This window comes from Melopsittacus undulatus, chromosome 11 (genome assembly GCF_012275295.1).
Source record: "Melopsittacus undulatus isolate bMelUnd1 chromosome 11, bMelUnd1.mat.Z, whole genome shotgun sequence".
Classification (NCBI taxonomy): Eukaryota; Metazoa; Chordata; class Aves; order Psittaciformes; family Psittaculidae; genus Melopsittacus; species Melopsittacus undulatus.
Window position 1 is genome coordinate 14,421,975 of NC_047537.1, and position 27,152 is coordinate 14,449,126.

Sequence of the window (27,152 nt, forward strand, 5' to 3'; positions counted from 1 at the left end):
AAACCTCTGTGTGCCCTCCTCAGCTCTGAGCCTGGCCCCTCTCCTGCAGGGCACACTTATTTATTGCTGCTGAGGCTGGCCCTGCCCAGGCACGGCCTGGCCCGGCCCTCAGCACCCTGCAACACATTTAGATACTGGAGGGGAAGAGAAGGATGGGGGCAGAAGTTGGAGAAGCAAAAGGGAAGAAGGGTCTGTTAGTGACAACAGTGCACTCTGGAAGCAAGTGATTTGTTCCTCAGCAGGCTGGAAAGTGGTACATGTTTTACTGGAGTGTTTGCCTCAGCAAGGGGAAGATCACAGTTAGGGAATTTATTCTTCCGTCATCCTGGAGACAAAGCCCTTCACAAGCCCCTTGTGCTGCCTTCTCAAGTGTCCCCTCCAGCCAAGGATTAGCGTCACACAAGAAAGGAACAAGCTGCGAGTCCTGTGTCCCTGTGGAAGGGGCTGCAAGCTGCCAAGTGAGCCTGCTTACAGCAACAGCCCCACAGGCCAGGCACAGCAGCTGTTCAGAGGGGATGGGTTGCACAGGAGGCACCAAACCTGAACATCCTCTGCTTCGGTAGCAGGGTCAGTGTTAGTGTTTTGGAAAGCAGAGCTGCAGTAGAGGCAGATCCTGTTCCAACTCCCGATCCCCACGAGACTCTGCCACAACTCAGTAGCCCCAAGCAGCTCCAGGAACAGTGCCTGGGGGTGCAGTGCAGGCAAGTGTTCAAGTGAGGACCAAGACCCCCATGTGCTTTGCCCCTGCAGAACAAGAATGACCCAAAGCTCACAAAATGCAATGGCTCCAGCCCCTGACTGAAAACCTTCATGCTCCTACAAGAATAAAGTTGTCTTCTGCCTATAACTGATGCCTTTTCACACGCATTTCCTTCTCTTGTGGAAGCCAGGTCTAGTCATCGACAGTGATGTTGCGAAAGAGATAAGCCATGGACTCGCCATTGTGGATTCGTCGGATGGCTTCAGAGAGAATCAAACTGATATCTACAGTCTTTATCTTGGGGCACTGCAGCTTCTGGACCTCGTGAGGAACTGTGTTGGTTACTACCACCTATGGAGTATCAGAAAGAACAGAGCATCAGTTGTGCTGCTGACACGCTCGCCCCCAGTGAGCTCCCTGAGTGCTGGGGTGCTGCTGCTGCTGTGCATGTCAGGGGAGAGCTCCTTGTGTGTCCAGATAAAGAGTAAAGGAAGTGGTCTCCCCCAGGTGACAGTGCTGAGGGAACCAGCATCACCAGCTCCACTGAGGCTGAGGGGTCCATGTCAACTGCAGCAGCTGACACATCTGTTATCAAGTGTGAGGTTTGAAGTATCCTCCTCATGAGGTTTGAAGTATCCTCCTCAGAACTGATCTGATCTCAATAAGGATTCATCACACATGATTCTTCTTCCCCCTCCTGCCCATGAAGAGCTCAGGAACTGAAAGCTGATGTTCAGCTTAAGCAGCATGATGATGAAAACTGGAATGACTGATTTTCAAGTCATTCCAGAGATGAGCTATGTGGCAGGGGAAGAACAAGAGTTGGTGGGTTTAGGTGCCCTACATCAATCCAGCCCCCAGAGCCTCAGTCAGAGAGCAGACCCACCTCATCGATGGAGGATTCCTCAATGAGACGGGGGGCATCTGCTGACAGGAGCCCATGAGTAGCCATCACAAAGATCTTGTAGGCTCCACGCTCTTTCAGGATCTCTGCAGCAGCAACAAAGCTTTCCACATCATCAATGATATCATCCTGAGAAGACACAGAAATACCATCAAACCCAAAGCTGACTGTGCCTGCAGGCCAGGAGTGGATCTTCAAGGCACTGCAGCTTTGGCCACATGTAAAACAGAAACCCTAGCTATTTCAGCTGCTGTTGGATGTGAGGGCAGCCACCTGTGAATGCCATTTCCCTCACAGACAGACTCTTTTGCTGGTATGCACAACAAACATCGTGTCTTGGAAACAAAGGAGTCCCTGCACACACCCCAACAGAGCTTCTCCTTCAGCAAGGTGGGTTTTATCATGGTGATAGTAGCTGTGTGTTGATGACTTACACTGCAGCATGGCACAGCAAGGATGAGAACCTTAAAAAGATTATCTGGATGGTTGGGGGCGGGGGGGCAGGGTTTAAACATTCCAGAAGATTTCTCTGCGTGTCCTGGATTTGTAGAGTATTTGTGGAAATGTGACCTTTGTAGCTTCAAAGGAGCAAGGAAATGTCAGGGCTTAAAGCACTGAAGTACAAAGGGTTTTCAACAGAAAGGTGACATAACCAAAGCCACCAGGAAAACTGGAGAAAACAGTGGCAACAATCACATTCCCAACCCTTCCCGAGCAGTTCCTCCTCTTCTCTAGGAAAAAACAGGTCAACAGAAGATGCTGGGAGGAAGCCACCCCCTTCCCACCCTCCTCTCCATCACACTCATACCACAATGATGGCAATTCTTCCTCCAACATCTCCAACCACAGTTATTGGTGGTTTCTCTTTCGCCATCATCACTAAAGAATAAGAAAAAAGAAAAGCCCAGGTCAGTTACCCTCAAGTCAAACCACAACAGCTCCACCACACAAGAGGCCCAGCCTTTAACTACATCTTACACTGGTGCACAGACACATGCTTCATGTTATCCTGACACCCACCTAAACAGGTAACTGCTGGTTTAACCATTGTTTTCTTAGAATCCCAGTCTGGTTTGGGTTGGAAGGGACCTTAAAGCTCCTCCAGTTCCAACCCCTGCCACGGGCAGGGACCCCTTCCACTGGAGCAGCTTGCTCCAAGCCCCTGTGTCCAACCTGGCCTTGAACACTGCCAGGGATGGGGCAGCCACAGCTTCTCTGGGCACCCTGTGCCAGCGCCTCAGCACCCTCACAGGGTGCTAAGATCTAAGCTGAACCTACCCTCTTCCAATTTAAAATCATTCCCCTCTTTTTCCCCTCCTCCACTTCCCCTGAAATAAACAGCAGTGCTGCACAAGGCTGAAACTCTCTGTTACTGTAGGGACCTTGTACTGATCTCAGAGACAGGAACCACATCCGAACATCCAGCAGCCCCCTGTGCAAGGGAAGCTCCAAAGCAGCACCTCATTTATGGGCGGTATCAGTGACTTTGTGTGCTCCAGAACAGGACTTGAGGAAAAAGGGACATCTCCTGACTGGGAACATCAAATGGGCTTCTCTGAGCAACACCTCTCAAGGGCTTCACAAGTGCAGTTCTTCACCTGCTGGACCCACTAATTCCTCGGAAGGATTTGGGACCCACACTGCAGCCTGCTTGCTTTCTCTCGTCTCACCAAACAACATGCAAGGCTCTTTCAGAGGGTGTAAGGACCTTAAAAATACCTGCTCTGCAATTTGCTTCTGCAAACTTCCTTTTCTGATAAGTGTTTGTTTTAAAGGGGATTAGTGGAAAGAGCAGGACAAACCCAGTTCAAACCCAGTCCTTTAAGCTCAGTGCAAGCAATAATTGGAAGCAAAAGGACACACTGATGAGCTGGTTGACACATGGTGAAGAGTACACTGGGAAACCTGGTTCCACTCCTGCCTGCCTAACTGTGCACTGACATGGTTCATGCACAAAGTACATCTGTAACAGGCTTTATCCTGAAAGCAGTAGGAAAAGTAAGAGATATGAACTCAGGTGCATTGAGGGTGTTCAGATGTGGCACCAGACTGCAGTCAGCCTCTGATACAGGCCAGGGACTCACTGTCCGTAAGCCAAACCTCTCACCTGCCAGAGGTTCATATAGTGAATGCAGCACACAAAGGACACAGGGGTGGGCATGGGTGGGTCATTAGGTGACAGTCTGGGCTGATCTAACCACTGAAGGAAAGAGGAACATCCAGCATTTGTAATACTTACCTGCCCCACCTGCACTCCCCAGGTTTTATGCTCTCTATGGGGAGTGCAAAGTGTCCTACCAAGGCCACAGAGGCTTCTCCAGTGCCAAGGAGGTTTGGACACCCTAAAGAGGGAGATTTTTCTCCTTCAAGATAGCCTACTTTGATGGAATACTTGAGCAGCATGAGAACATAAGCCAGTGCCCATCAAAAACCCTGTCTGAAAAGTGATTTCTGCCCCCTCGAGTCAAAAAGGATCTGCACAGCAGGCTGCTGCAGCACTATTCCCACAACTCCTCAGTGCCTGGGAATGCTGAGTGTTGTCAGTCTGAGGGATATGATGGAGGCAATTATGAGGACCACAGCTCCAAAGATTCATGTGGAGACCTGTTCTTCACACACACACAACCAACTCCACAGACTGGTTCTCCATAAGCTGACCAAAACTGTACAGAAGGTGGACAAAAGTTCTGCTTTGACCAAAATTACATTACTCACTGCTGGGTATTGCAGGTAAAGTCACAGCTACCTTGGACTTGAAGAGTTAACTGCTCTTTGGAGCAGATTCTCAGCTTTCCTTGCATGATTCCTGAGTCTATCAAATGCAAAGTCACGTCTAATCCGGAAGGGAAAATATTCTTAGGAGAAGGAAAAACTAAGATTAAGCATCACAAGAGATAAGCAGACCATACATTTCAATTCTAGGCACTACCTACCTGCTTGGATTAGTTATTAGCTTGTTATCTAGCTTGGGCAGGAACAGAACTCTCAGCAGGAGCTGTGGAATACCAAAAGGATTCCACATAGCTGCTGTCCCACCCTTGGTGTGCATCCACAGATAAGACCCATTTCCAACAGCCAGGTCAGGGAAAAACCCTTTCTAAGCAAAAAAACAGGCCCAAGGAGCTGAAATGCAGCACTGTTTTACCCAGAAACACATGAAGTTTCAATAAATCCATTCCATAAAGGAAGCAGACCCATTCCTTGCTATGCTCAAAGGCTAACACAGCAGCTACAACCTGAGCAGCACTTCCCATCTCTTGGGGTTTAAATGCTGTATTTCAATTCTCCTTTAGTTTCCAGGGATGGTAGGCAACACGTGGACCTACCCGGATCCTAAAGAGATGTTCTCCCTTTTTCTTGTTCAATTTTCTCTGCAAAAAAAGAGAAAACAATTGCAAGCCAAAGATCTACCCACAACCACATCAAATCCCGTGTGAGGAGAGCTTACACAGGGGTTACTGCAGCCAGATTCTTTTGCTTTCAAAAATCTTTGACCATAAAGATGTACTATGAAAAGGTAAAACATGATTCAAGTAATAAAGAACATTTTCCCTCTCAGACACAATAACCTCTATTTGTGTGTAGACAAGAGAGGGCAACAGAAGGAAGCCAGAGCTGTACTTCTGCCTAGTGTAACCCCTTGGATTATGTAGGGGTTTAAGCTAAAAGAGTTGCTGGGGTTTTTCTGGAGTCAGAAAAGATGCTTATGATACTTGTAGCTTCATGTGGGGGCTGATACAGAAAAGACAGGAAACAAACTCAAACCAACCACCAGTTTTATAAAACAAGAATACCAAAGAACACGGAAGGGTGGTGGGGATAGAAGTTCATCAACCAAGCATTTGAACCTGCACTTTCATTCTGATGGAATATACACTAAAGCACCTCACATTAAAAGCAGTTTTATCACTGGCACAAAGAACCAGCATTCCCAGGTGCATAAGCCTGTTACAGTCAAAAATGGATTACGAAACCATAGAATGGTTTGGGCTGGAAGGGACATCAAAGCTCATCCAGTTCCAACTCCAATGGTAAATGCTAAACCCAGTTCTGTTTTGGAGCTGCCAATGTGGATTAAAGTGATAATTACCAAGAGGAAGAATGGTGCATTTGCAACAGAGTCCATGAGCAAAAAGCTGCTCAAGGTATTCTGTGAGAGAGACAGACCTGGAAGGAGAGATAACAGCCCCAAGCCCAGCCTGAACACAGGGAAGAGACAAGGGTAGGAAAGTGGGAACAGACCTATGGTCAGTCCTGTTTTTCACCCAAACTTTCCCCAGTTTGCTGGCCTCTGGGCTGGAAGCAGACCAGCAGCTGCCTATAGAAAGGACTGAAATGATTTAACAGATGGTGCCCCACTCCTTTTCTCTAGGCAACATGCAGAGTCCACATGCATTTGGTAAAGCAGAGCCCCAAACCAGCTGCAAGTCTGGAGCCACAAAGAGCACACGATCAAAGAAAACAACCTTGGAGTGCCATCCTGTCCCAAAGGCTCTGATTTCTGGGCTCTGAGTGATGCGAGCTGTTGCTGCTGCTTCAGCACAGCACTTGAACTGCAACTAGAAGTACCTTTGGCACTTTCCTGTTATAGCTCCATAGAACATCAAACCAGAGCATCAGATGAGACTACACTCTCAGGACAATAAATAAGCTATTACTCTATGTAAGATTCACTAAAGGTGCATGATCTCTACTAGAATAGGAATAAAAGATGCACATCAGGAGGCAGGAGCTCAGCCAACTCACTAGGAAGCCCTCGAAGAACAGCATTAAAGCACAAGTCATCACTGCAGGGCTCTGGGGCTGCTCCCAGATGTAGTTTCACCTCTCTTCTGGTTGCAACACAACCCAAGGAATGCTGAACTGTGGAATCTCGAGAGGGAGAGCAGGCTGCTCCACATCAATGTGGTTGTAGCTCAGAGGAGGATGCTCCAGGGTTTAGTCACAGCCGCCTTCTAACTGCCCAGACCCAGGTTTGTGGTAGTTGAGCCCTGCACAATGCTTCTGTTTGACACCCAGAGGTTTCTCTGGCCAGCTTTGATGTAAGGAAGCATACAGCTCTGAGTAGCATGGGTCCTACCATTCACAAACCACACAGGGACACAAATGAACCATACCTCACTCTATCATCACACTTTACACTACTGGGGTTGCTGGTGGTGGTACGCATGGCAGGAAGAGCTGGCCAACGGGTTTGATTATGATTATGTTGAGGTGGGAAGACACTTCTCCAACACCTGAATCAGACAAGAGAAGAGGTGGATAAAAGAGAGGAAATGCAGACACCCACAGCATTGCCATTCCTATCTCTCAATGGCTGCATTTCCACCTCTGCTTAGCAGAGCACAGCTCCACAATAGAGCCTGCAACACAACCAGGATGCACTAGAAGCTCCCAGACTGCTTTAGACACACAGCACCTCAGTATTCTGCACCTGCAGCAGCAGAGCCCAGCTCAGTCAAAGCCAGGGATCTATCAGATTAGACAACTAGAGACAAAAGCAACTTTCTTCTGAGAGCTTTGGACGAGTTGGCCCCATAATCCACCCCACTGACAGACAGCTACCAAGCCACAGCTTGACTGTATTACATTTGTGCCTTAGGCATGCAGGATGTAAGGTCATTAGTCAAGCTTTTGCAGGAGATGAAGTAAGAAAGTGGTGATCCACAGCAGATTAGTTGTGTAAGGACTGAAAACCATTTTCCACTGGAATCGTAATTAAACTGGACAAGGGCACATCTCTGTTTGAGCTGCCATTTACCAGCAGCACAAGCTCCCACAACCGAGTTTCCTTGGAGTGAAATAGAAGTAAGAACACAGTCACATCAATGCCCTGGCAGCAAACATCAGCTAGTGACATTCTGGAGGACAGCATCCTCTTCAGAGTAGGTGGGGAAGGAAAGGCCAATGGTAACCACACACATTCCTGTTTTGTTGGAAGGGCATGAAAAAATCCCCTTTGGACAGGGGACAAGCAGGAAGAAGTCCAAAGCTCCACTGCCAAACCCCACCTGGTCCCCAAGGCCCAGCAGGGGTTTCTCCAGCAGCAGAAGCACTGTTTAACTGACTGTATTACAGAGAGTGATGATGGGGTAAGGTAAAATGCCTGCAGTCTCACCTGCCTGCCCTTCACAACCTGCCCACAAACTGGCTGGATGCTCTCCATGAGCTTCAAGAGGAGACACTTTGCAGAAGCCACAACCACTGCTGGTATATGAAGCTTGGCTGCATGATGAGCAGCTCCTCACCATGCACAGCAGCTCACAGCTTTTCTCACCATCGCTTCTCAGCCACATTCACTGCACTCAGTTCCTGTCCCACCACCACCTACCTAGAAAGCTAAAAACCCTCTGAAGAGGGAGCTGGATTTTGGTTGTCCTGACTGCTGCTGCTGCAGGAACACAAGCAATCCAAAGGGGATGGCATTTCCTGGAACATAGGTATCCTCCTTTTGGCTTTGCACTGTGCTCCCAAATCAGCAGCTTACCAGTTGATGGCAAGAGCTGAGGAAGCAGCACAGCAATGCTCCTGCAGCCACACAAACCCCAAAACCTTGTCAAAACACACTGGAACACAATCAGCTGGCTGCCAAGATGAAGCTTTGCAGCAGCAGCAGGAGGTGAAGACAAAGGCCAGCCTGCACACTGGGGACTGGGGACAGCAGCCTCACTGCCTGTCCCCACATTAGTAACACTTCTGCATTCGCTTTCTGTTTCATGAGCTCAATGAGTTTTGTTGCTGAGCACTGTAAAAGCACCACCTTCAGAAGAGTTTGGTCAGTCTGGCATTGTTAAGTGGGCACAGCCAAGGAGAACAAGACTGATGCTTTGCATGGTCAGAGTTCAATACAAACCCTCCCCTCTACCTTCTCTTACAGCTTGCTGATATCAATCTTCCCACTGGTCCAACTGCCATTAGGTTGGTTATAGCTACATGCCTAAACTAACAAGAATTTCCCACCAAACTTCCCTCAATTTTGCCCAGAGGAAAGCAGAGAAGCTCCATCTTACACGGCAGCTCCAGGCCAGGATGCACAGTTGCATTTTTGACCATGGGAGGGGAGTGACGTCCATCTTCCATGTCCTGCTCTGTGCACTGAGCCTCCCCGTGGATCACTGCTAGTCCCAGCCGCAGCCTCTCAGCATAGGACTGAGCCCTGCAGGACAAGCACAGCATGTCAGGAAGATGTTGGGCTGATGGAGCACACCTCTCCCAGACCCAACAGGGCAAGCAAAGGCTGCACATCTGCGGCTGATCCCCAGCAAGACACTTCACCAAAAGCAAACTTAACAGCCCAAAGCCCCCTTGGCTGCAGCACAGGGCTCTCCTGGCCACCCTCCACCTGCTAAATGCTCTCTGAGATGATCAGGCACTGCTGAAACTCATGCAGCAGATCTGATCCTAACCCCAGGGGAACCACCCAGAATTCCAGAGTTTACCCCCACAGGCTTGAGACTGAAAATTCAGCTGCCCATCTGACCCACAACAGATGTTCATCCCATTTCCAGGCACAAGGGACTTACAGGCCAGACTCCTGACCCATGGGAGACCTTCCCATATTTTTCCTGGTGTACTTCCATCCGCCCAGATTTTTTTCCAAGTTACTTTTAACCAATCAGTAAAACATCCATTTACCTTTTAGCTGCATCAGGAGATTTGGCTACAATAACTGCATTTCTGTAGTCTGGAATCTGCATGTGGTAAAAAGTTATTTAAGTAAAGATCTTACTGGGACAGGTTTGATACATGGGCGAATAATCACATCCCCTTCTCCTTCCCCAGACCCAACTCTTCATTCTGTGGCTAGAAACATAGAATGGTTCGGGTTGGAAAGGACCTAAAGATCATCCAGTTCCAAACCCTGTAGCCAATTCTGTCTGGAGAAGGTTCCCCATCTGGGGAAGCCTTAATCCCAACATGTGGGCATAAATCATCACCTTCTGCACATGGAAAATACAACCTCGTGCCCTGCCCCAGCCCTGCTGCCCTCAGCTTTCAGCATACTCAGCCTCAGACAAAGTCTATCGATAATCCAGAGCAGTCAGACATCCACCACAGCACAAGGGTGAGGTGAGACAGTGGGACAGGATTTAAGAGGTGATCAGAGGCAGAAGGATGAAGAGGAGCTCTCAAATAGCACTGACTTTACAGAGAACATGCTCATCTTATGGCAAGAGTTTGGTTTCTTTCCAGGTACAATCATACAATAGAACATTTTCTCACTTGCCTAAGAAACATGCAATAAGTATACCCTAAGAAAGAATTCAGTAACAGAACAACTGACCCAGCCTGACAACAAACTGCATAAGCAGAGGCCCAGTGCTGCTGACACATTAAGACAAGTTGATATATATATACAACTAGAGTAACCTCACTTCTTCCTGTATATACTGAAGCAAGAAAGGGGATGCTCTCAGGTTGTCTACTGGGAAGCTGAAGAAGCCTTGAATTTCCTTTTGATGAAGGTCCATTGTGATAATGTGTGTTAAACCTAAGGAAAAGGGGAAAGAAAGAAAGGAGATGAGTCCCACATAGCTAGATATCCTCAACAGCTCCAATTCCAGACTGTTTCAGCTATTACTCACACATGCCATGTGCTAAAATAAGCATCAACAGGTTCATGTGAAGAGTTCCAAAGACAAAAAGAGAACCAGGCCTGTGGTAAGTCACAGCACTGGGCTGATGCAGTATTTCAACATGTCACTTCTAGGGCTGCTTCCCAGGTGTAAGTTACAAAGAAATAACACTAAGCTGAAGAAAATGAACAGCCCAAAGCAGCTGGAGAGCTCAGCAGCATGTCCCAGCACAGGATGGGAGAACACAAGGACAGACACCCTCCTGCCATGCTGCTGCTCTCTGTGACACCCACCTGCCTTGGCCAGCATGGAAGCCAGCAGCTTGCAGACTATAGAGCCCCTCTTCCTCATTTTGCTCTGTTTGCTGTAGGGGAAGTAAGGGATGACCCCAATGATGTTCCTGGCACAGGAAGTCTTCAGTGCATACGCCATGATCAACAGCTCCATGACAGCAGTGTTCACATCTCTAGAGTTGAAACCCATTCCAGATGTTAGTGTTTATCCAGTGTAACTCCTTTTCCCTTGACACACCTCCTCTCACCAAACCTCCAAGCAAATAATGCTACACCTTATGCTAATGTATGCAAGACCCAGCTTGTGCTCACAGAGCTCTTTCCATCATGCCACAGCACATTACAATTGGCTGTTACATGGACAGGACATGACTCCAGCACTCAAGAGCTGTGAGCAGAATTTGATCCTGTATCCTCACAGAGGTATATGATGGGTTCCCTCCATCAGCACAACAAAAAAAAGGCTTTTTTCATTTATGTTGGAACAAATGTCACTTCATACAGTGTATTTTGAAATAAAATAGTCTTTTAAAGCAGCAGCACACGTGAAGCCAACACGACTTCATCCTCACTGGATTTATCAGTGTATTTTTAATGTAAGGCAGGTTAATTTTCCTGCCTTAAGAAAACCTGCATTTTGGAGCAGCACAAAGTCCAGATGCATCACCTGGGTGGAGGTCAGCATCTCCAGACTATCATCTAGAGATGGAAGGAATGACAGCACAGCAAATGCTGAACAACCTAAAACACCCCTTTCAGTTGGCTTCTCCATGATGGTTGGACTTGATGATCAAAGGTCTTTTCCAACCTAGCTGATGCTGTGATTCCATGGCTGCTGTGGCCCAGGAGGAGTGTATTAAGCTGCATTTTAATTCATTTTGGGAAGGGGGGAACAAAGCCAAACCTTTTTAGTTCCTTAAAGCCAGCACCAAGAGACACTTTGTGCATCACCACAGAGTGACTCAAGCCCATTGGGGAACTGAAGAACACTTCAGATAAGACAGAGGGCCTGCAATGCTCCTGCAATGCAGCCAGCCTTGCTTGGGGGTTTCAGCACAGCCAGCTCCACTTCCCAGACTGGTCCCCAGGAGGGCAGTGCTGGTGGTGGCTCAGCCAAGGAGCCCATGATGGCATAGCAGGGGCTGACAGGGCCTTCATTTCACACAGCAGCAGAGGAATGCACAGCACAGAGCAGCCCACAGCTCTGCAGGGACACTGCTTGAGGTCCTCTTTTCCTCCTGACCACTGGGAGCACCTTCCCCAAGAGTTTAAAGATCCCATTTTCCAAGCCTCAATATGTGGGACCCATAACCAAACTCTAAACATTCCCATTTCCTCATTGCTCCCCCCTTCCTTTGGCAATGAACCTCCATGTGTACTTGTTTGGGAGCACTCTAGGTCTCTGTTCTCCCTCCCTCTGGCCCCACCACAGTATCCTTGACACACAGAAAGCTTTGTTAGCTCTGAAGCACCCAGCCAAGAATTACATAAAACATACCCGTGCCACACAAGACAACAAGGAAACAAAGGGCTGTTTCTTCCCTTTGGTGTTTCAGCTGTGCCAGTGAGGCCGTGAGAGGAGAAAAAGATGCTACTATCAGTGTTATGTAAAAACAAACTGGACAAGTTTAAGCCTGCTTAAAGTTCATCCTGGAATTCAATCTTTTCCATCCTTGTTTTTCAAACTACTCTTGAAAAAGATGTATGTTCACAGGGAAAGCAGACAGAGAACAAGACTGCTCCTGGAAAAAAAAGAGTTACCACTGATTGTGAAAGGCACCTGCAGTCCTGCTGCTGTGGGGCACTGGTGGCCATATCACAGAATCCCAGCCTGGTTTGGGCTGGAAGGGACCTTAAAGCTCATCCATTTCCAATCCCTGCCACGGGCAAGGACCCCTTCCACTGGAGCAGCTTGCTCCAAGCCGTGTCCAGCCTGGCCTTGAACACTGCCAGGGATGGGGCAGCCACAGCTTCTCTGGGCACCCTGTGCCAGCGCCTCAGCACCCTCACAGACAGTAAAGATCTTCTTCTTTACATCCAACCTGAACTTGCTTTGTTTCAGTTTGAACCCACCACCCCTTGTCACTACTGTCAGATGGTTACAAGGACATTTAGTGCTTCCCCCCCAGACCCCTTTCTGGCAGCCTGGAGCCTCCTCACTGCTCTCCATCCCTGCCCAAAGGAGATCCCTGTTCTCGGGGCTGAACAAATGGCTTATGTGAAGCTGCAACAACCAGCACCAAGACTCAGCACTAAAAAGACCCATTTCCCATTTAGTGTATCACTAAACCACCAACTCTTTATACGCTACAGTATGAACTTGAGCTATTTGTTTCTCCCTCATCCAAATGCTAGTCCACACTTCACCACTCTTGGATAATACCTGTCTTTGTAGCTTCTTCAGTTCTGCTCTGTGCTTTCTGGACAGTCAGCTTGCATCAAATATTCAGGTCTTTCTGTTCTCTCTCCATGCAGACTGTGAATTCACACTGCAGCATAACAAGGTTGTTTCCCCTCTCTACTTCCTTCCTACTAAGTCCTAATACGTTGTTTGCTTTTCAAAACACTACTGAGTGTAGAAATCCTATTCTTACATTATTCAACACAGTTGTTGGTTTTACTCTCATGAAACTCATTGCAAATCTGAGGTGCCCTTGATCTGTCCTCTCAAGCAATGCAGCCAGCTACAGCTGCAGCAAAAACTAGCTGCATAATGGTAGCTCCTCACCTGAAAGGCCTTGAACATTTTGGCTAAAAAGGACTCATTTCTTCACCCATAACACTGAATTTAGTTTATGGATAAACAAGGGGATCAACAAGTTGAAAGCAGAAGAGGTTCACCCCTCCCAAAACTATTGCTGTCCCTAACTATGAGTTACCTGTCTTTGAACACCTCATCCATTTCACCTTTAGAGCTCTCAGTTACAAGTTACTTCAGAGAGCTCTCTCATGAGGAACAACAGAAGGGCACTATTAACCTGAAACACAATCCTGCATCAGTGGAGTTTAGTTTGGAGGTTTAGTTGCTCCCTGAGGGAGGAAACACTTGGAGCATCTCTCTAGAGAAAGATGAGCTCTAGGAATATATCTCAGCCTGCAAGAGGAATTCCAGGAGTGAGAAAGCTGATCTTATAGTCCTACAACAGGCCAAACATTACCAAGAGGCTCCTTCCCACCACATTAGTGCAACCTCACTGTGCTTCCTCAGGCAGGGAGCAGCAAGGTTCCTGGGGGTAGCAGCTGGGTTTTTAGCCCCCTGCTTATTTGCAGCACCTCTTTTTCCTCTTACTTCAAGGCTAGAACAGCCCAAAATAGAAGCCCAAAAGGGGCCAACATCAATAAGAGCTATAAGAGAAACTGAGCTCAGTTTCACATCACTACAGTGAAAGCAAAAGAGTAATGCAGCCTGTAATGAAAGCAATAGCTGCTGTTTGTTGCTGTCTCAGCTACCTGGTAATGTGAAGGCAGCGGAAAATACGCAGCTCAAAATGGAAATGCCAGTCACGAATCACCAAGCAACTGAGGTGCAAGGACACACACAGTAAAGGTGTGTCACATAGGGCAAGAATAAGCATGACTGGCTTCAAGTAACCCACTTCAGCTAGTTGATGGGCAGCGTCCCAGTTTGCTGTGGCATAAGAGACCCCTTGGGAATTTTAACAACTTAACACTATGTGGTGTCTTAAATGTAAGTCAAAGCACTGGAAAGAGACTAGTAATCATGCTGGCTAATGGCAAACAAACCCATGGAGCAACCTGCTGAACCAGATGTTCAAAGCACACCCCAGCTGTAAAACTGAGCCACAGGTCCCTTACCTGGGGATTGTCTGTATGATGAAGATGTCCTGTCCCCGCACAGATTCCTTTATTTCAACTCTTGTTTCTGAAGAGGAATGAAAACACAGTCAGTTTTGTTTCCAGACATCCCATTTCCAGTGATAACACACCATGTCTTAGTATCATCTGCCCACTGGGCAGAGCAGATAAGGATTTGCTCCTTTGCCCTGTGTGAACATATACCCTCTACACACACAGATGAGCCAAGTGGATTTTCCAAAGGCTGGGGTGAGTTAGTTGTGTTTACAATGCAAACCCATGTAGAAGACAATTACCTAACTCAGAACAAGAAAGAGCCTTTTCACTTCTCCTCACTGAGTGCTGGAAGCTGTCAATACCACATTCATTAGTGCACAATGAACCACCCAACACAACAACGTTCAGTACTCACCAAGGAGGCAACTCCTTTTGTGGCTTACCAAGGGGTCAGCCCAAGGCAACACCAGCAGCAGAGAGCTGAGAGCTCCCCAGTTTCACTATCAAGGTCAAGACATTTAAACACTGACAAGTGCTGAGTCTCTGCTGAACACAATTCCTATAGTCCCAGGCTGACATGCAAAAGCTGAGCTCCAAATCAGCTCTACAAAGCCAAAGTTTCCTCGAGGTGCCCGTCTTAGCCACTCATTTCCCACATAGGCGTGAACTAAGGCAGGAATAAGTGAAAGAAATATCTACCCAGGAATAACTGCAAGGGACTCTGCTCAGAGCAGGCTGTGCAGTGACAAAGAATGTCTTCAGACCTTGCAGCAAGTAACCCGATTTAAAACTAACTCTAAAGGCTGTGGCCAATCCCACCAGAACCATGGTACACACCACATGGCTCATTCTGGCTATATGAGCAGCAGCATTATCACAGAATCCCAGCCCGATTTGAGTTGGAAAGGACCTTAAGATCATCCAGTTCCAACTCCCTGCCACGGGGAGGGACACCTCACACTAAACCATGCTGCTCAAGGCTCTGTCCAACCCAGCCTTGTACACTGCAGGGATGGAGCATTCACCACTTCTCTGGGCATCCCATGCCAGCACCTCAGCACCCTCACAGGGAAGAGCCTCTGCCTAACGCCTGAGGTAGGACTCTCCTTCAGAGGAGATGGGCAGCCAAATGAGCAAGAGGAGAAAACAAGGAACACATTTAAATTGCTTTGTCCAGGGTCAGACATGAGGCTTAGCAGTGCCAGGAGCAGCAGTAACATCACAGCTGAATCACTGCCCTCATTAGCCAGGCTTAGCTGATGGAGTTAGGCAGTATTCCTAAGGTTACCTCAAACCAGTTGCAAATAGTAACCATTTCTCTCACCTCCATTGGTTTCTTGGTACACCACAGACTTCCCCAGCTCAGCACCGAGACGCCTGCAGAGAAAAAGAGGAAATGAAAAATGCAGGAACCCAACAGTTGTAATAACTCAGTTTATGATCCAGAGCAGAGCCTGGACCAAACAGGACACACCAACAAAGCACAGCATTGCCTCAGCCTGCAGAACTACTTGTGCTCCCCTTGCCCCAGGGTCTCCTTCCTTCTGACACCCCTGGAGAAGGCTGATGTGTGCTCACAGAGCCAGTCCTCTGTGACTGTCTCCTCATGGCAGAGGACACCTTGCAGGCCTCTGCAATGCCACCTTAGGTGGGTCTGTTGCAAAACTAAACATTAATGATTTACTCAGATTTGATGACTGGCAATGGAGTCACTTCTTTTCGACTCCCACATCTTGTATTTTTCCCCCCAAACCCTCCTGCTGAAATAACTCAGCTGACTGAAGAGATCGTATGCCAAAAAACCCAAAACATTGCTGGTTTTCTTTCAAATTACTCCTTCCTCCTCTCAAAGGTTCAACCTACATCATTCATCACAACAAAGATTAGTCCCACACACCCCCCCCCCACCCTCTCTTTGAGGCTCTGCTTGGTGGCCATGCCATGGATTAGGAAACAGTTTAACTGTCTGGAAAATGCCTTTGTTCCACATGCCTGGAGAAGAGACACTGCATGGAGACCTCAGAGAAGCTTCCAGTTCTGAAGGGGGCTACAAGGATGCTGGAGAGGGACTCTTCATCAGGGACTGTAGTGACAGAAGAGGTGATGGGTTTAAACTGAAACAGGGCAAGTTCAGGTTAGATCTAAGGCAGAAGCTCTTCCCTGTGAGGGTGCTGAGGCGCTGGCACAGGGTGCCCAGAGCAGCTGTGGCTGCCCCATCCCTGGCAGTGTTCAAGGCCAGGTTGCACAGGGCTTGGAGCAACCAAGTGGAAGGTGTCCCTGCCCGTGCCAGGAGGCTGGAACTGGGTGATCTTAGGTACTTTCCGACCTAAACCAGACTGTGATTCTATGAAAGTTACCATGGTAGTTTCCTGTCTGCATTCACCTGGACACAAGTGAATTGGGACTACCCCTAAATGAAGAGCCCACATCTGTCACGGGCTTTCCCCCACTCTACCACCTTTGGCAGTTGGTCTCTCAGCCACAGATGCAGCCTTGTATTCACCTGTCACAGAGATTTAGTTTTTCAGAAGCCTCACACTGCACTCTGGCCACCCTGGCTTTGAGCCCACATGCTAGAGGTCTCAGCTGAGAGCTGGCCTGGAAATCACATCCAGGTCAGCTGCCATAGCAGCTACTTCAATGCAACATGATGTATTTGCTTAGCTGGCCTCTAAACACGTGTTTGGTGCACACACATTCCTGATCCTTTGTCTGGCAGTACATGTGGCAATGGCTGGGGCTGGTGAGTGAACTCCTATATGGAGAATTGTCCATATGAGGTTGGAAGCAGACTGGCTTGGGTACCAGCTGCAGCATCACCCAGGGGCCATGCAGCCTAGAGCACACAAGTCACCCAAGTCTCTACCAATGGGGCTGCTCCCACCAGCCCCACTTGGTTAAAAATCACAGCTGCAATATGGGCATCCTCAGTACCTTCAGTGTCTTCAACCAGAGCTGGCAGCTGGGCAACAAAAAGCAAATCCAGGGAGGGAAATACAGTAAAGGTGATTTGCAGATGGGATCCTGCTGTCTTTCCCATGACAGTCAGGCATCTGCAACCACGAAGCTTTGGCCTTATCGCTGCCAAGTCGAAACCAGCTCAAGAGTCATACACACAAAACAAACAGCGTGTGTGGGGAAACGTTTAGTGACTCACACTTGTTCCTCCAGAACCACACAGCACGTCTCGCAAGCTCCCTTTGGAGGCACGTGAGCCCTGAGCTCACTGCAGACAGCACGTTCCTGCCTCACTGCTGGGAGAAAGACTCCATCATCAACACTGTGCAATGCCTTTAGTCAAGCCTGCACCTCACAGAGGGAATGAAAGCTTCAAAACCAGCACAGCCACACACATCACAGCAAAGCATCACTTGGAAAGTAGGGCTTTCAACGCTAAATGATGGCAAACACGCACCACAGAGGTCTGTGATGCTCCAAACAGCCTCAAGTTGCACCACGGGAGGGTTAGGCTGGATATTAGGAAAAATGTCTTCACCAAAAGGGTTATCCAGCACTGGAACAAGCTGCCCAGAGCAGTGCTGGAGTCACCATCCCTGGAGGGATTAAAAAAGACATGTAGATGTGTCCCTGAGGCACATGGTTTAGTGGTGGGCTTGGCAGCGCTGGACTTGATCTTTTAAAGGTCTTTTCCAACCTAACTGTTTCTATTATGTAGCTGGCAAGAAGAAACCAGAGGCGAGTGCTCCCCTGTTCAGGCTGCACAGCAGCGATGCAGCTTCTATGCTGCTGAAACAAGAAATCAGAAAGGGAAGGTTGCTTTCCAGTGGGAAGAGGGACACAAGCAGCTCAGCTTGTCAAACCCAGCTGCAGACTTAAAGGAATGAGCAGCAGTGGATTGCTCTGGTTGGACAATCTCTCTCTCAATAAATCTCTGCTCCAGCTGCTGATGGCAACAAGAGGAGCAGCAATGGGAAAGATGCAGCAGAAACTGCCCAGAAAGGTGCCAATCAACCCCACCTGCAGCACCCTGCAGATGACCAACAGGCAGCTCCACCAGTTCACCTTCCACTGAGTCCCTTCCTGAAGGCTTTGTGTGAGCTGAGGCTCCAGCCAGTGAATGCCCCTGATCAAACCTTCATTTATTTCCAAGGATACTATTGAAGCTCCTGTTGTAAAGCTCCAAATTCCAGAGGACTTGCGTCAAAAGGGAGCCTTGGCCAGAAGTCAAGGGCAAGGCATGGCTGTAGCCACCACACAGCCTGGGAGCAATTCTTCCTTCCCATCACCTCTGCCTTTGCCTCCCTCCATCCCCAACTCTTTTCACTCAAAACCCTTTCCATGCAGAAGCTCCCAACCAGTCATTGCTTTAAGTGACAGAGAAATTAAACTGACAGCAAGAACTCTGCCTGCATTCAGCTTCAGGCCCAGCAGCACAGGGGCTGTCACTTGTCTGCAAGAAGACTCACACTAGGAAAGAAAAGGCTGCACAAGTAACCCAGAGCACATAGCCATGCAGAGATACAGCTTCTTCTGGGGAAAAGAACACTTCACGTCCTGTAGATAAATCACATCTTCAAGCAAAATGATTTCCATGGACCAAAGCCCTGCTGTGTGCTGCAGTATTTGGCCACAGGGAGCTGGATGCTTTTGCCAACACCAAGGCGTTTGAGGCCAAAATCTCATTTGTTAATGAGCCCTGTGTAGACATATGAACACATATTTACTTCTGGAGGCTCCCTTCTCCACCCAAGGAAGACAGACACTCAGTTTGGTGTTAGTTTAGGTTTTAAAAGCAGCAGTGTGCTCATAGAGCCCCAGCACAGAGGGCTGAGATCAAAGTGTTACTACACCAGGCTGCTCCCAGCTTTTGAAGTCCATAATGCCAGCTCACTGCAAGCTTCCCCAGTGCGACCACTCACTGCTCCTCACTGCTGTCCTCATGCCAGCTCCATCACTAAAGTGACTCCTCTAGGACCTGATGGCATCTAAGAGAAAAGTTCTCATTACAGCTTTAAAAAGCTTACTCAGAAGAGCTGATTAATCTGGAACCTCTCTCTCAGTAAAGTTGCCCTCTGCAGTCTCACCACATGCCAAGGGGATATTAAGCTGTGGCTACAAGAGTGTTTAGAAAATGTCTCAAATTCACAGCCTCAAAGTGCACAGCTCAGCAATCACCTACACCTCAATGAGGAAATGACATAGGAAACTATGAGCCTGTATTAGACTGTACTTTAAAATGCTTCTCTGAAGTCTGTCAAAACCAACTGTACCAGGCTCCAGACACAGAGGACAGGTAGGTAAGAGAGACTTGATGCTCAGCTGAATCAGAATTCAAGGGGCAAGTGCACTTGCAGGATTTCATGCCATCAGAGCATGTCTCAGTACTGCTGGGAAGGGTGCTCAGGTTGCATTTCCTTCTGCCCACTTTGACAAGCACCAAAAGACATTTGGAAAGTTATCTCCAAAGGAAGCTTCCAGCTCACAGTGCAAACATGAAACTTGAAGAGAAATCTGCACACAGAGAAAGCCCTTTCTTTATTTTAGCAATATCCTCATCATTACAAACACTGTCACTGGTTGCAGCCCTGCAAACACCTGACTGTCCCCACACCTCCAGCCTCCACCAACTGCTGCAGATCTAGGAGCTGGAGCTGAGAGCAGAAGATCTGCTCCATGCTTAAGCACGGCCACAGCCTGACTTTGAGTTGCTTTCCAAACTCGAGCAGGTCTTTATTTAAAGGTCAGACATCTCATCCAGCAAGCACAATGCAGCTCTGGGGTGTATTTCCTAATCTCCCACTACAAAAAACAAGCCAGGAAAAGGGAAAGGAAACTGCAGCTTCCTGGATACAAGGCAGTTTGTTCAGAGAGCCTTAGAGCTATCCCAGTTCTTCACCTCTCTCCATCCACCCATCACAACTGGATACTTGAAGAATAATCCCTACTGCTCACATGCAACTTGCACCCTGAGCCACGCGGCACTTGCATCACCTGTTCCAGCCATGCCACAAGCCACGAAGCTGAACTATGGGCAAATACCACACAGATTTTCCTCTACTCCTACCCGAATACTCCTTGGGGAGTCAGTCTGCTCAGCATGTTACATGCCCAGGCTGCACAGAACATCTCAAAGCCCAACTGCTCCAAGCACACCCTTCTCCAGCACTGTGCCCTTCCTTTAACCCTCTCCCAACTGTACTACTTTTTAGCTGGTTAACTTTGACCCCCTTCCAAAACCTTCTGATGCAGTTTCACCCTGTAATATCTGATAGCTTCCTGCCACAATGCTCCATGTTCTGAGATGGGGAAGAGTTTGTGCCACCTCCTCTCCTCCCTTAGCACCACACAAGAGCTCTTTCCTGAAGGCAGCAACAGGGTTTGGAGATGGGGCAAGGAGCATCACAGTGTGATCTGAAGGATGAAGGATGAGGTGACTCCCCTGCATCATCCTAACAGCCGAATGAGGAAGGTTGACATTGCTCCTCCTCCACCCCATGAGTACTCCTTCAGCTGGGGGATTGCTGCAAGTCCTCCTGACGCACTGTCCCTTCCAAAAGCAAGGCTCATGTCTTGTTCGTCCATAAAACCCACCACCCTGTTGCAGCACTGAGTACGCAACTTCCTACAACCAGAGATTAGAACACAAGGCTTCATCCTTCCCCTCATCACTTCACTTTGTTTAAGCTCACAGCCTTGCCTTTACCTTCAGATCACCAGCATTTCCCATTGCTACCAACCAAATGAATGTCTAGAATACTCCCATCCACGGCCTGCAATGAGTTTACCGCAGTATCACCATGCAGGAGCACTGGAGAAGCATTAGCAAGCTTCAACCAGCAAATCCCTCCAACCAAACACAACAGCAGGGAGTGGAATGTAGCATTTGCACCCTGCTAACCAAGCACTGCAGTCAGAGGGACATCTGAATGCATCTGTTGGACTCTGGAGACCTACAAAGCCTTTTGCTAGACCTCCTCCCTCTCCCCCCAGCAGCACGCAGGCCCATTAGGGATCAGCACAGGTCCAGAAGTTAGCTGTCTCCCCTGTAAAAGTAGCTTTTGATCACATGCAAAGTGTGCTACTTGCAGGAGGATTTTTCTTTCCATGTGGGAATTAAAAATCAATGCTCTTAATTTCTAGGCTACAAGTAAACATACAGATTTATTTATGCTTCAGTAGTCCTGAGTCTAAGGAGCACCTTTACCATTTAAAGTTCCAGAAGGCATCTGGCTCTCACGAACCAGCACCATCTTCTCTCCCTGGCATGGCTACAGAGCTCTGAAAGCTCAGAGCTGGACTATCCCTTTAGTCACCCATCCCCTAACCAGACGAGAATCACCCTGGGAAATGGCAGAGATCAGAACTCCACACTCAGAGCCTGAATCAAAAGCAGCTCTGGAAGATCCGTATTAAAGGAAGTGAGGAGATAGAACAGCTTTCACAGGTTTATGTCCCACTGCTCCTCCCCAGGCTTGAGAGGTCAAAAAAGGCTAAGCCAGGACTCCTCAAGTGTCACTTTCACCATCACACCTACAAGCAAAGAGCAACTGAGCCTCTCCAGGGGCCCTACTCATAATATTGTGTGTTGTTTTAAAGTTCTTTTACTACTTAAACTAAAGGCCATAAAAAAACTTTAAAAAGCACGCACAATATTAGAGGACACACTCACCCTTCTAAGACTGCTCCAACTCAATTAAAAGGCTCAAGTGACCTCCCCAGCAAAGCACAGGCTGGGATGGGACACGGTGGCAAAGGCAGCAGTCACGCAGCTTTTGCAACCTGAAAAAACAAGGAATGCATTACAAAGGTGTTGAAACAGCCCCTGAGCTCCAAGGGGGGTCAGAGCCAAACCACTGCACAAGATGCTGAGAACACCTTCCTTTTGGAGAGACTTTTTACTGTGGCTAATTCATAGAATCATGGAATAGTTTGTGTTGGAAGGGACCTTAAAGCTCCTCCAGCTCCAACCCCTGCCACGGGCAGGGACACCTTCCACTGGAGCAGCTGCTCCAAGCCCCTGTGTCCAACCTGGCCTTGAACACTGCCAGGGATGGGGCAGCCACAGCTTCTCTGGGCACCCTGTGCCAGCGCCTCAGCACCCTCACAGGGAAGAGCTTCTGCCTTACATTTAACCTGAGCTCCCCCTGTTTCAGTCTGAACCCATCACCCCTTGTCCTGTCACTACAGTCCCTGTTGAATGTCCCTCTCCAGCATCCTTGTAGCTCCCTTCAGACACTGGAAGCTGCTCTGAGGTCTCCACGCAGCTTCTCTTCTCCAGGCTGAACAGCCCCAATGTTCTCAGCCTGGCTCCATGTAAGAGATGCTCCAGCCCCTGATCATCCTTGTGGCCTCCTACGGGAGGAGGATGATCCCAGGTTTTGCACTCCCTCTCCAACAAAACCACATCCACATTCTCATCCTTCACACCTTCCCATTTTAGCTCAGTCATTGCTCTCAGTTTGCAGCTGTGTGTCCCCAGGTCTCAGTTTCAGCAGTAGCTGTGCAGCACGCTGCCATGCTCACACCACCACCCGAGCACCCCAACTCCTCACTGGTGTTAGAGCCAAGGCAAGGAGCCCCAATCTCCTCTATCAGAAGTTTACTTTGTGAAGGACAGCTGGGAGGTCACTGCCTGGATCCTGCTGTCACTCAGAGCACCACTGGGCACCCTGCAGTGGGCTCCATCCGCACAGGGTACAGCCATGGCCTGGGGAAGCCCATTCCCTGCCTCTTCTCATTACATCTTTTTAAAACTGGAGTTATTTTTAAGAGGAAGAGTGAAGAATAAAGATTGTCCCTTTGCTCTTTCAGTTCTGGGAGCTCATGGAGGTCCACTCACCCCCGGGGGACTTCTGTTACATTCTGCGTTGACATAACAGGACAAGTCCTGTAAAACCGTGTCCCATCTGCTGCAGCAAAACTTACTTTTTTTAGACATTTTATTTCCAGAGCTGCATCAGTGACAGAACTGACCAAAAAGAGCAAAAATACATGAACCACAAAATGCTTTCTACTCCCAAACACGAGGATTTCCCTCTCTACCTCACACATAATGAAGTCCATTGCTATTAGCCCAACACACATCCCATCAACACCAGCAATCCCAGCCAGACAGCCAAGTCAGCTTCATGGAGATAATCTGTTTACTAAACTAGCTGGACAAACAGCACGATGCTCTTGTGCTTAAGGTAGCAGCACACCTCTCTTTAGTAATGTCCACAACCTAAGCACCTCTTGGAGATGGATCAGGCCAGCAGCTGCCTCAGGGTTTGCTCTGCTGCAGAACACACACTGAGCCCCCGCGATTTTGGGAGCAGCTTTCTATGAACTGCAGCTATGACACAGAAAGGAAATTCAAGTCCAGCTTTAGGATGGCAGCTCCCCAAGCCACCGATGCCTGTCTCAGAAAAGCCCCTTCAGCTGAGAGTCTGAACCCCCAGTTCAGCTCCAGTTTGAACCAAACTAATCCAAAGCAGAAGATCAAGTGTCAGGGGGGACTCCTCTGTGCACAAGTTCTGGAGTCAGCTGTTACACCCTCATCCAGCACATCCAAACTGCCCTAACTGATGGGCTGAGAAACAAGGAACACATTTCTATCCCTGAACTAAAGCCTCCTTTGTGAGCATGTGCTGCCCACACTGCTTGGTGCAACCGCTGCTCTTGCATCAAGGGCCACTCACGCAACGCTCAGCACACCCCAAGCAGTGAAGCTGTTGGGCAAACAAGCTCAGCAGCCTGTGCCCATGAAAGGCAGCAGAGAGAGCTCTGAGCATCAACCAAGCCACTCAAAACCCTTCCTGAGGTTGTTGAGCCAAGCTGTACCTCCTCCCCTCCCCAGAGTAACAGCCTCTGCTGCACCCCGGCCTTTCCAGCCTTGCCGTGGATGTCAGAGCCACCGGAGGGTCTATGTTCAAACTGAGCTCCCAGGAAGGCAGAGCTGGCGGCGGCTCCCAGCTCAGTCCCGCTGCAGCACAGGTGCCTGCAGCAGCCGCCGGCGGCTTGGGCAGGCAGGGGGATGCCGGGAGCCTCCTCAGCCTGCACGGAGGAGCTCGGAGCGGGGGGAGAAACTTGAACGAGAGGGAACTTACTCCGTGATCCTCTTCGCCAGCTCAGTGGAGGCTGCCGTGGAGTTGGCCGAGAAGACCCGGTAGCCACTTCTGGCTGCGTTCATGGCCAGAGCGTCATGCAAGCCCCGCGGAGCTCGAAAGTGAGAGAAAACAGATTTATAAGGCAACAAGAGCTTCCGTGGCATCCTTTTCTTCCCCTCCGCCACGATCACCGCCCCTCAAAGGGGTGGGGAAGAGGGAGGAGGAGGAGGAGAGCCCTTCCGCTACCTATGGACGTGCTGCTCCATTCCTGTGGCAAAGTGTGAAAGGGGAGGTGGAAACACAACTGTTCAAATGGGGCAGCAGACGGGGGGAGAATGTGGGGAGGGAGGAAGGGAGGGAGCGAGAGAGCGTTGCCTGCAGAGCAAACCCCAACCCGCCCTCATGCACCGGGGGAGAACACTCCCCCCTCCCCAAAATGGGGAACGGGGGTACCAATGCAGAGAGAGGCTGCCCTGGGACTGCGGGGTGCGGAAGGGGGTGCAAGGGGTCCCTAGGGGGCCGGGGGGGCCCTCCCGCTGCCCTCACCCAGCCAAGCGGGTTCCGCCACCGGCCAGAGCGCCCTTCCCCTCAGCCGCCATCTTCCCGCGGGAGAGACCGCCCCCGCTGCCATCTTAGGTGAGGGCACAGCGGCCTCGCCCCTCCCTCACAGCGGGACAGGGCTACCGGCTCCTGCCCGGGAAGTGCCGGTACCTGAGGAGAAGGCGTGAGGGCGGTGAACACTCTCCCTGCCCAGGTCGGGAGTGCGCTGCCAGCTCCCGGTGCTGCTGACAGCGCGGTCACTGCCGCTCCTGCCCGCGGGGAGCGGCGCGGCCTCAACGCAGCGGCTTCACTTGCCCGTGCCTAAGATGGCGGCCGGGCGGAAGCGCTATTGCGGCGCTCTAGCCTCGCTCTATGGCAGGCGAGGCGGGATGTGGCGGCGCTCTAGCCTCGCTCTATGGCAGGAGGGGAGGGAGGCCGTGACCTGGCTGCGGGCTCGCCTCAGCACCTCATGGCGGGGATGGCGGCCCTGAGGAGGCAGTGCTGGTCTCCCAAGGGAACACGTACTGTCAGGCTCCCCGAGGTCCTCCGGGCTCTTCGGGTGTGAGGGCGAAGTCCCTCGGCGGGTACAGGCACGAAATGACTTCTGTAAGCAGAGCACTCGTGCCCCAGCCCAGGGCTGCAGGCAGGACACGGGGCTGCAGGCAGGACACGGGGGCTGCAGGCAGGACACGGGGCTGCAGGCAGGACATGGCACCGCACACCTGCATGGCTCGGCAGTGACTCCCGTGCTGTGGTGCACGTGTGTGTGACACAAGCAATGCCTGCAGCCACAGCTCCTGCCAGAAACATTCCATGCTCGGCTGGAGCTGCAGCGTCGCTGTCAGCCCTCCTCAGCTGAGCACCTCATCACAGGCTGGCTCTCTCCAGCCTTCGGTAAGATGCAGCACCCTCAATGCAAACGAGATCGAAATGCATTTGTATGCACTGCCCGAGCACCAGGGTGGAGAGTTTCATCTCCCCCCAGCATCCATCAAAACCACCTCCCAGTTACCCACCTGATGAAGCATCCCAAGCTGCAGGATCCATTTGTTGGGGGGCACAGATACCCCCTCATGGGCACCCCAACCCAGGCTCTCCCTCAGCTGCATCCATAGATGTGTGTTTAGTGATGGCTGCTGTGGTCACAGCACCAGCTTCACTTGTCACAAGCCACTGGCTCTGTCCTTCTAAAGGAAGGGGGTGAAAAAGGAAACCATTTGGGTGGGCACAGGCCTATGGTGTAGAAGCTGGCTGAGTGCTCCCAGGGGAGCCCCAAGGGATGGGGACAGCAGGGACAAACCCTGAGCAGCACCCAGGCAGGGAGAGCAAGGAGGGACGGACCCCAAGGGCAGGGAGAGGGACCCAGCACCTCTGCAGGGTGCTCAGCTCCATGCTGGGCCCATAGCACAGGGATTTACGGCTGCCCTCCTGGCTTGGCAGCCATCAGGTGCGCTGGAGCAGGAAGCAAGGGCTCCTTAACCCCTTCCCACCCGCGGCCAGCTCACTGATGCTGGGGCCTCATCCTGCTGCTGCCTCCTGGCATGCCCAGAGCCACCCACCGGGGCTGGATCCCACAGGGTGCGGTTGGGATCAGCCCTGTGGAGCTGAGATTGTGGCTGTTATCACTGCAGCCACCAATCTTTCCCCGGGGAGAGGGAGCCGCTGGTTTCCCTGACAGTCCCACCTGCCTTTCCAGCCGGGCAAAGGAGAAAGGAGCCCTTGTTCACATAGGGAGCAAGGAATATCCCAGCTGCTGGCATGCTCAGAGGCGGCAGAGCCCTCCCCTGGAGCACGGCAGAGAGCAAGGCCTTACAGTGCTTCATTATTCCATTATCAGAGGGCAGATTAGGAGGCCGGGCCAGGGAGCAGCACCGGCTTCAGGCAGGTTTAACTCCTTTGGCAAGGCTTCTCCAGGCTCAGCCTGGGCTGAGGGAAGGGGTGGGCAGGGGGGGTCATAGCCAACAAAGGGTCCATCTGGGGGGCTTCGGTACCAAACCCCAGCTTTATACACTGAGCATCAGCCACCAGCCAGGGCGGCTTCTGAGCCCTGCCAAGTCCTGCACTGCTGCCACAGAGCACCGGGGTGTTCGCTGTGGGTGGGTTCATGTGTGGGGCTGGCCCAGGGTAACCCTGCAGAGCACAGACAGGTTCTGCCCTTTCTCCTTTACCAAATGCCACCCTGGAGCCGGGCTGGGGTGGCTGGAACCCGGCAGGGAGAGAGGAGCTGTGGGAACTGCTGCAGCAGATCCCTCCCCGGGATGCTGTGCTGGGATGTTG

General features: G+C 50.2%; 1 protein-coding gene across 5 annotated transcripts; it reads right to left on the minus strand.

Annotated features, from left to right (window-relative positions):
• Positions 1-227: 227 nt before the first annotated feature.
• PRPSAP1 (phosphoribosyl pyrophosphate synthetase associated protein 1) lies at positions 228-25,181 on the minus strand. Of its 5 annotated transcripts, none has more exons than XM_031044835.2 (11): positions 25,047-25,181; positions 24,336-24,447; positions 15,611-15,663; positions 14,290-14,356; positions 10,474-10,646; positions 9,980-10,095; positions 9,240-9,295; positions 8,615-8,760; positions 2,413-2,483; positions 1,587-1,733; positions 228-1,051 (listed from the first exon to the last, which is right to left on the minus strand). In XM_031044835.2, the coding sequence occupies exons 2-11, from the start codon at positions 24,416-24,418 to the stop codon at positions 893-895; spliced, it is 1,071 nt and encodes a 356-aa protein (XP_030900695.2). In that variant the 5' UTR covers positions 24,419-24,447; positions 25,047-25,181; the 3' UTR covers positions 228-892. The 5 variants fall into 5 exon arrangements, with proteins under 5 accessions (XP_030900695.2, XP_030900694.2, XP_005144330.2 ...); XM_031044834.2 differs by lacking the exon at positions 25,047-25,181 and adding an exon at positions 24,882-24,959; XM_005144273.3 differs by lacking the exon at positions 25,047-25,181 and having other exon boundaries at positions 24,336-24,567.
• Between the last annotated feature and the right edge of the window lie 1,971 nt (positions 25,182-27,152).

Coding starts and splice junctions, on each gene's coding strand:
- PRPSAP1 (XM_005144273.3), bottom strand. CDS start 24,499: ATGCCACGGAAGCTCTTGTTGCCTTATAAATCTGTTTTCTCTCACTTT. Junction 15,664..24,335: donor CTGGCGAAGAGGATCACGGA/GTAAGTTCCCTC, acceptor TTTTCTCTGCAG/GCGTCTCGGTGCTGAGCTGG. Junction 1,052..1,586: donor AGGAATCCTCCATCGATGAG/GTGGGTCTGCTC, acceptor GATACTCCATAG/GTGGTAGTAACCAACACAGT.